General features: G+C 54.3%; 1 protein-coding gene across 6 annotated transcripts in view; it reads left to right on the plus strand.

Annotated features, from left to right (window-relative positions):
• The window catches only part of RNF31 (ring finger protein 31), an 11386-nt gene extending 2649 nt beyond the window's left edge, over window positions 1-8737 (plus strand). For 2 of the 6 annotated variants that reach the window (XM_025870248.2, XM_025870250.2), the window contains exons 7-21: window positions 930-1332; window positions 1506-1796; window positions 2051-2299; window positions 2423-2608; window positions 2714-2920; window positions 4554-4727; window positions 4811-4909; window positions 5006-5095; window positions 6277-6391; window positions 6507-6625; window positions 6817-7008; window positions 7159-7216; window positions 7941-8037; window positions 8315-8483; window positions 8594-8737. In XM_025870248.2, coding sequence (XP_025726033.1) covers window positions 930-1332; window positions 1506-1796; window positions 2051-2299; window positions 2423-2608; window positions 2714-2920; window positions 4554-4727; window positions 4811-4909; window positions 5006-5095; window positions 6277-6391; window positions 6507-6625; window positions 6817-7008; window positions 7159-7216; window positions 7941-8037; window positions 8315-8483; window positions 8594-8647 — 2503 coding nt within the window. In that variant the 3' untranslated portion in view covers window positions 8648-8737. Of the gene's footprint in view, window positions 1-929; window positions 1333-1505; window positions 1797-2050; window positions 2300-2422; window positions 2609-2713; window positions 2921-4553; window positions 4728-4810; window positions 4910-5005; window positions 5096-6276; window positions 6392-6506; window positions 6626-6782; window positions 7009-7158; window positions 7217-7940; window positions 8038-8314; window positions 8484-8593 lie in introns of those variants that run through there. The other 4 variants (XM_025870251.2, XM_025870253.2, XM_025870249.2 and 1 more) reach the window with 3 other exon arrangements.
• The last annotated feature ends 164 nt before the right edge of the window (window positions 8738-8901 follow it).

Genomic DNA, 8901 nt, shown 5'->3' on the forward strand with positions numbered 1-8901 from the left:
GGGAGGGGGGTGGGAGGATGGGTTAGCCTGGTGATGGGTATTGAGGATGGCTCGTGTTGTAATGAGCACTGGGTGTTATACACCAAACAATGAATCAGGGAACAGTACATTAAAAACTAATGAAGTACTGGGGTGCCTGGGTGGCTCAGTCCTTAGGCGTCTGCCTTTGGCTCAGGTCATGATCCCAGGGTCCTGGGATCGAGCCCTGCGTCAGGCTCCCTCCTCAGCGGGAAGCCTGCTTCTCCCTCTCCCACTCCCTGTGCTTGTGTTCCCTCTTCCGCTGTGTCTCTCTCTGTCAAATAAATAAAAAACAAAATCTTAAACAAAAACAAAAACTAATGAAGTACTATATGGTGACTAACATAAATTAATTGATTAATTAAAAATAAATAAATATCTGTATGATAGGTAACATGGTATGAACTAATTTAATCCTAAATTAAACTCATGTAGAAAAAGCACAGTAGGATTAATAATAAATCGCTTAATAATAATAAACAACAAAAAAAGAAATTTTATTTATTTAGTTGAGCGAGAGAGAGATTGAGAGAACCAGTGGGAGGAGGGGCAGAGGGAGAAGCTGACTCCCTGAGGAGCAGGGAGCCTGATGCAGGACTCGATCCCAGGACCCTGGGATCATGACCTGAGCCAGAGGCAGATGCTTAACTGACTAAGCCACCCAGGCACCCAATCAGTAGGATTTCTAAGCACCTAGTATGGGTCAGGCCACATTAGGGATATCTATTAGCAAGATGTGAACTTTAAGATAGTAAACGTTGAACAGGTCATGGGTATGGAGTGTTCCAGACAGAACAACATATACGAAGGACAGGGTCTGTGTTGTCCCACAGAGAATGAGGGATGCCCGGGAATAAGGGACCTAGGCACCAGAGCTCCCTCAGCAGACCATCTCTACTCTTTTGTTACAGCTTACCTGCCTCAGTTCCATCACGGACCCAGTCAACCTCTGTGCTGACCTTGGGAGACAGCTCTCTTGTGCTTCCCCTGAAAGCTTCCCCTGATCCTACAAATGCCCGTCTGCCCTGGCACTGTGCTGCCTGTGCAATGCTAAATGAATCTTGGGCAGTGCTCTGTGTGGCCTGTGATCGGCCCCGAGGCTGTAAGGGGTTGGGGCTAGGGATTGAGGGTTCCCAAGGAGCTGGGGGCCTAGAATCTGAGCTTGCACGGGGTCGCTGGGCCTGCCAGAGCTGCACCTTTGAGAATGAGGCAGCAGCTGTGTTATGTGCCATCTGTGAGCGACCTCGGCTGGCTCAGCCTCCTAGCTTGGTGGTGGATTCTCGGGATACTGGCATTTGCCTGCAGCCCCTTCAGGTAACCTATTCCCGGCCTTCCCGGCTCTTTATTTGCACCTGTTACCACAGGCCATTCTCTACTTCCTCATTTCCTGTTTCTTTCAGTTCCTCTGTGTCTTCCCCCCAGCTCCCTATCTTTCCATCTTGAGCCTCAGCCAGCTTTCAATCAGATCATTCTTTTTGCCTTCCCAGCAGGGGGATACTTTGCTCTCCTCTGCCCAGACTCCAGTCTGGTACTGTATTCACTGTACCTTCTGCAACTCGGGCCCTGGCTGGGTGTGTGCTATGTGCAACCGGACCAGCAGCCCCATCCCAGTGCAGCATGCCCCCCGGCCCCATGCCAGCTCTCTGGAAGAGCGACTCCCTGAGCCAGGGCCTCCACGACGCCTCAGTGCCCCCCTGCCCAGTTCCTGTGGGGACCCTGAGAAGCAGCGCCAAGACAAGATGCGGGAGGAAGGTCTCCAACTAGTGACCAAGATCCGGGTGAGGATTTAGGCCTGGGATGAGGTAGGGTTGAGCTAGTGGGGGAAGGGAAAGGCCCCCGTGGGTTAATACAAGTTCTTGTAAAACTTGACGTTGTTAGTGGCAGCTGCCTCTTAATGAACACTTCCCACATGACAAATATCATACTGTGCGCTGCTCACGTGATCCATACATCTAACCACTGTCAGCATTTTGGTTCAGGCAGAGGGTGCCCTTCCTGATGGGCCATCTGTCTGGGTGGGACTGTGCCTTAGGAAGGGGAAGCTGCAGGTGCCTGTCCAGAGGAGGTCTTCTCGGCTCTACAGTACTCAGGCACCGAGGTGCCTCTGCAGTGGTTGCGCTCAGAGCTGCCCTACGTGCTGGAGATGGTGGCCGAGCTGGCTGGACAGCAGGACCCAGGGCTGGGTGCCTTTTCCTGTCAGGAGGCCCGGAAAGCCTGGCTAGATCGTCACGGCAATGTTGATGAAGCTGTGGAAGAGTGTGTGAGGGCCCGGCGGAGGAAGGTACCAGCTGTGCTGGCGGGGGTGGGGGTGGGGGCAGGGTTGAGGACTGTGGGTCTCGGAGCCTCTCACACTGTCTTTTGCTTGCCATTTCCCTCTCCGCTCCTCTCCACCCCCACCTCTCAGGTGCAGGAGCTCCGGTCCCTGGGCTTTGGGCCTGAAGAGGGGTCTCTTCAAGCATTGTTCCAACATGGAGGTGATGTGGCCCGGGCCCTGACAGAGCTCCAGCGCCAGCGCCTAGAGCCCTTCCATCAGCGCCTCTGGGACAAGGGCCCTGATCCCACCCCTTCCTGGGATGGGCCAGATAAGCAGGTGCCAGGAGGAGAATCCACTTGGTGGAGCAGGGGGAAGGCTGAGGGGTAGGATTCTTGGGGTCTGACAGCCACTCCTCCCGCCTCGCCCTGAATCACATTGCAGAGTCTAGTCAGAAGGCTTTTGGCAGTCTACGCGCTCCCCAGCTGGGGCCGGGCAGAGCTGGCGCTGGCCCTGCTGCAGGAGACACCCAGGAATTATGAACTGGGGGACGTGGTGGAAGCTGTGAGGCACAGCCAGGACCGGGCCTTCCTGCGCCGCTTGCTTGCCCAGGAGTGTGCTGTGTGCGGCTGGGCCCTGCCACGCAACCGGGTAAGCCCGCCCCCTCTGCACCTGGCCTCAGGATGACTCTCTTCCCTTTGGGCCCTGCTCCGCTCCAGGCCCCCGTCGGCCCTGTCTTTTGAACCCCGCAGTTGCCCATGTGCCCCGGACAGTGTCTGAGAAGGGGAGGGCAGGAATAGGCCACCTCCTCCCCCACCTTATTTTTACTGCTCCACTATGGAACATTGCAAACACAAAACGTCAGCTTTCCTCGTCCAGGTTCCCCCAACTCCCATGTATTCATCAGCATGCTTCTGCAGTCATCAGTGCTTCCACCAGTCTTTATTCCGCCTACACACACACACAGTTATTTTGAAGCAAATCTTAGGAATCATATAGTCGGTCTGTAAATACTTGAGAATGTATCTCTGAAAGGTAAAAGTCTTTGAAAACATAACCACAAATACCCTTAGCCACCAAAAAAATGACCAGGGATTCTTGAACGTCATCATCAAATATCCGGTTGGTAGGAGCAGGCCCCTCTTATCTCCTGAGCCTCTGCTTACTCTAGGCCAGAAGTGGCAGTTCTTGGGCCAAATACGGTCCAATTTAGTTAGGCTGGCTCTGTACATGTTGTGTTTTGTTCTCTACTTTTTATTTTAAAATAATTGTAGATTCTCAGGAAGTTGTAAAAATAGTATAGAGTCCTGTGTACTCTTTACCCACCTTCTCCCAATGGTGGCATCTTCTGTAATTACTGTACAATATCAAGACCAGGAAATAAACACTGGGGGCACCTGGGTGGCTCAGACGGTTAAGCGTCTGCCTTCGACTCAGGTCATGATCCCAGGGTCCTGGGATCGAGTCCCACATCAGGCTCCCTGCTCCGCGGGGAACCTGCTTCTTCCTCTGCCTCTGCCTCTCTCTCTCTCTCTCTCTCTCTCTCATGAATAAATAAATAAAATCTTAAAAAAAAGAAAAAGAAACACTGGTACAATGTGAGCTAGACTGCAGACCTTGTTCATTTTTCACATGGATGTGTGTGTGTGGCTCTGTGCTGTTTTATTCCGCATATAGGTTCACGGAACCACCAAAATACGGATTGTTCCATCACCACAGAGGAACCCCCTGGTGCAACCCCTTTATAGTTGCAACTTTCTTTCTTTCTTTCTAAGATTTTTATTTGACAAGAGACAGAGAGCAAGAGAGCACAAGCAAGGGGAACTGCAGAGGGAGAGGAGGAAGCAGACTCTGCTGAGCAGGGAGCCTGATGCGGGGCTTGATCCCAGGGTCCTGGGATCATGACCTGAGCCAAAGGCAGACGCTTAACTGACTGAGGCACCCAGGCACCCCTAGTTGCAACTTTCTTCCCTTCCTCCTGTCACCTGACAACAACTAGTCTGTTCTCCATCTCTATAGTATTGTCAGCTCAGAGATGTTATTTGTTTGTTTGCTTTTAGTTGAATGTGAGTGCCTTCGGAGGGTGCTCTTCCGTTTACTTTAGGCCTCACCATTGTCTGTTTTCTCCCGTGACTGTCTTCAGACATTTAGATTGCCTGCCAGACACTTGTTGGAGGTTGCTACCTTGGCCAGTCGTTAGTTAGACCGACCCCTGGCTACTGCCCCTTCCCCAGACTGGCAGCTGTGGTTTTAGACCCACTCCTCTCCCTGCCTCACCCTGTAGATGCAGGCCCTGACTTCCTGTGAGTGCACCATCTGCCCTGACTGCTTCCGCCAGCACTTCACCATCGCCTTGAAGGAGAAGCACATCACCGACATGGTGTGCCCTGCCTGTGGCCGCCCCGACCTCACCGATGACACACAGCTGCTCAGCTACTTCTCTACCCTTGACATCCAGGTACTGCAGTCCCTAGGACTCGGGGTGCCCTGGGCTTTGAACAGGAACCCTGCCCACCCACCACTTCTGCATCCTGTCCCCAGCTTCGGGAGAGCCTGGAGCCAGATGCCTATGCACTGTTTCACAAGAAGCTGACTGAGGGTGTGCTCATGCGGGACCCCAAGTTCTTGTGGTGTGCCCAGGTAAGTGGCCTGTGCAGGGGAGCTGACTGGAGGGGGTGGGGGGAGGGCAGGGTGCCACATCAGGCCTCAGATAACTTTATGCTCCTGCACCCACAGTGCTCCTTTGGCTTCATATATGAACGGGAGCAGCTGGAGGCAACGTGTCCCCAGTGTCACCAGACCTTCTGTGTGCGCTGTAAACGCCAGGTGAGGCACATTCATCCTTTCAGAAAGAACTCGCTAAGCTACTGGCAGGTCTGTGTCAGACTCGGGGTATGCCGGAGCACGGAACAGACATGAGCTCTGGGCCCAAGGAGCTTGCAGACTAGTCAGGAAAGGAGGGAGGGACGGAGGGAGACCGGGAGGCTGAGGGGGACGGAGGGTGAAAGGTAAGGTAACGGAGGAAGGAAGGGGCAGGGAGGGAGGGAAGGAAGGAAAGAAGGTGCGGGAGGGAGAGAGCCTAAGTACACGTGGCATAAGTTCTATAAAGAAAACAGGGATCGGAGATTAGGAATAACAGAACAGACCTACCTAGGATAGAGAAGTCAGACAAGTCTTCTCTAAAATGGTTTAATTTAAGCTCAGGCCTTTTAATTTAAGCTCAGGCCTGAAAGTTAAGAAGAAGCCAGCTTTGCAAAGGATATTCGGGACAGAAAGAACAACACATGGAAAGGCCAAAGTCAGAAAAAGTGTTGTGTGGCTGGAGCCCCAAGAGCAAGGGTGAGAGTGGCAGGCGGTCGGAGAGGAGCTAGCTGCCAGATCAGGAGAGGCCTTGAGGCCAAGTGAGGAAGGTATTTGCCTTTTATTCTAAGACTAAGCAAGGGGTGATACTATCTCATTTGCCTTTTAAGAAGTTTAATATTTGAGTGCTCGCTTTGGCAGCACATATTCTAAAAAGTTTAACATCAGATACCAAAAAGTGACATCTGTATTACAGAACATAATAGTAATAAAATGACCACCTGAGACCCTACCACTAAATCTCGAAACTAGAACACTCCCAGTGCTCTTGAAGCCGCCCGCCTTACATTCTCCAAGGCACCTTGGCCACAGGGTGGAGCTTGCACTGCAGGCAAGCAGGTGCAGAGGCAGAGACACCAGGACCCGAGGCAAGACCTGACCTGGCCTGGAGTAGCGGGGCCATAGTAGGGATGTAAAAAAGGGACAGGGCTGAGATAGGCTTGGGGGGTGGACAGAAGACCTGCTGGTGAATATGTGCTGGTATGAGGAAGCGAAAGAACGCAGGCTAGCCCCTCGGTTCGAGATGGGAGCCAATGGTGAACGACAGTGCCACAAACTAAGCCGGGGACCACTAGGTAGGAGAGGCGGGGCCCTCAGGAAAGGCCCAGGGTGGAGTTTTCAGGTGATGCTGGCTTTCCGTCCTGCAGTGGGAGGAGCAGCACCGAGGCCGGAGCTGCGAGGATTTCCAGAACTGGAAACGCACCAATGACCCAGAATACCAGGCCCAGGGCCTGGCCATGTATCTCCAGGAGAATGGCATTGGTAAGGGTGGCCCTCAAGGCCTGTTTGCTGGGTTATTTGTCACTGCCCGCGGCTCTCTTTCTAAGGGCCTTGTGGAGCGGTGGCAGCCCCAGCCCTGACCTGCTGTCCTTTGCAGACTGCCCCAAGTGCAAGTTCTCGTACGCACTGGCCCGAGGAGGCTGCATGCACTTTCACTGCACCCAGTGCCGCCATCAGTTCTGCAGTGGCTGTTACAATGCCTTTTACGCCAAGAATGTGAGCCCGGAGAATGGGGCGGACGGGACAGGAGGGTGGGCGGCTGCCATCGGGTGGGGGGCAGAGGCATGGAAGAGTAGCCCAGGGGAGGAGAAGGGGAGGCCAGTGGGGTGTAAAGCATCTCTCTCTGTCCCCTCCCCCCTTCTGCTTGCTCCAGACCCTCCAATATCTCCATCTTCCCCCATCCCTAGACCCCTCATGCAGGGGTTCTGAGAAGCCAGGACCCCAACCGTCTCCAACTTCCCCTCTCCCATCTGGGTTTCCGCCAGAAATGTCCAGACCCTAACTGCAGGGTGAAAAAGTCCCTGCATGGCCACCACCCACGAGACTGCCTCTTCTACCTGCGGGACTGGACTGCTCTCCGGCTCCAGAAGCTGCTACAGGTCAGGGGTGGCCAGCCTGGCTGGGTTTGCAGATTGCCCAGGGTAGGAGGCAGGGCCCCGGGTGGCAAGAAAGGAAAGGCTCCCTGCTGGGCAATTCAGCAGGGCTGGCATCAAGGGGAACCTAACGCCCATCCTTCTGCCCCTCCTCAGGACAATAATGTCATGTTCAACACAGAGCCCCCAGCAGGGGCCCGGGCGGTTCCTGGCGGTGAGTGTCGAGACAAGCCTGGGAGAAGGGGTGAGGGCGGGCTGGGCTCCCACTGTGTTGTGGGTAAGGGGGAGGCTTGGGTGTGTGGTCAGAGCTCGGCCTGTGCTGACTTGTGTGCTTCTGGGCAAATTAACCTCTCTGGGCCTACTTTCTTCCTCTGTGACGGAGTAATACGCCTACTTTGCAGCTCAGCTGTTCTGCATGAGGCCACACTGAAGCACCTGGCACTTGATCCTAATTTCCTTCTCCCCTTGCCAAAGGATAATGACTCGCTAACTCAGTAACGAGACTTGCTAGTTGCAGTGTTTTAGATCCCGTGAGGGCAATAGAAAGAGGTTACCTATGGTTCTAATCTGCCCCACCCCTTATTACCATAAGGTAAGACCTTCCCAGAGTAAGTTAACTAGGCACGAGCTAAATCACAGCCAAAAGAGTTGTCTCAAGAGAGTATGTGACCATAAAGAGAAAGAGTAGAGATTACGGACCAAAAGCAAGCTTGGATAAAAACAGGGCCAGCAAGGCCCCTGCTTCTGTATCAGAGTTGGTCTGCCACGATGGTTTCTCTAAGTTCCCACGCCCCTCTGACCCCCAGCACCGTTAGAGCAAGTCCCCTCCCTGGAGGCTGCCTCGCCTGCCTCCCTCCGGTGATATCCCAGCTCTCTGGGGGCTTTGTGGTTAGTGACCTCCTCCCAACACAAGGGTCCCTTCCTTCCCTTATCCTTAGGTGGCTGCCGAGTGATGGAGCAGAAGGAGGTTCCTAATGGGTTCCGGGATGAAGCTTGTGGCAAGGAGACTCCTGCTGGCCACGCTGGGCTCTGCCAGTGAGTGTCAGGCACAGCATGGAGCATGGTGTTGGGGAGGGTGCACCTGGGGAGTAAAGGGGGTCTGCGGGGGTGGTGGGGCCTGCAGGGGAAGTGGGAGGGGAGCTCTCTGGGCAAGTGCGTGGCTAGGTGGTGCACAAGGAGTGTGTGCCTACCAGTGCAAGTGGCAAGAGTAGTCAGTCTTGTTCGTCTGAGTATGCCAGTGCCCGGCAAGGTGCTGGGCACACTCGCTTAATATTAGCCAGACGGAAGAACAAATACCCTGTCATCTTCCCAGGGCACACTACAAAGAATATCTTGTGAGCCTCATTAATGCCCACTCACTGGACCCAGCCACCCTGTATGAGGTAGAGGAGCTGGAAACAGCTGCTGAGCGCTATCTGCACGCACGCCCTCAGCCAGTGGCCGGAGAGGACGCACCCGCCTACCACGCCCGCCTATTACAGGTAAAGCCTCCCCCCAGCCTCACCTCTGACCCACGCCCTAGAAGTCCCCTGTCCAGCCTGCGTCTGAGCTCTAGGCCTCCAGTGTGATCATTTTCTCTCTTTTTCTGCAGAAGCTGATGGAAGAGGTGCCCTTGGGACAAAGTATCCCTCGCAGGAGGAAGTAGCTGAGGGCAAGGATCCTCTTGAGGGTCTCAAGGCCCGACCTCCTCAGGAACAGCTCCAGCACCAATAAAGAGGCATCTCCTTGCCCAGGCTTTTTGGTGGTCCTTCTTCTGGCCCCACCATCTGGGGCACCAGGGAGAGAGGGGGGTGAACTGAGAGCTTTGCTGAAAGGGTCGCCTGCAGCCCACCGCCTGACCCTCCTTGGACTCAGGGCCAGGAAGGAATTGACACCATGGATGGCCAAGGAGCCCCTCCC

The sequence above is a fragment of the Callorhinus ursinus genome, unplaced genomic scaffold (genome assembly GCF_003265705.2).
Source record: "Callorhinus ursinus isolate GAN/ISIS: 27379988/994484 unplaced genomic scaffold, GSC_fseal_2.0 scaffold8, whole genome shotgun sequence".
Taxonomy (NCBI): domain Eukaryota; kingdom Metazoa; phylum Chordata; class Mammalia; order Carnivora; family Otariidae; genus Callorhinus; species Callorhinus ursinus.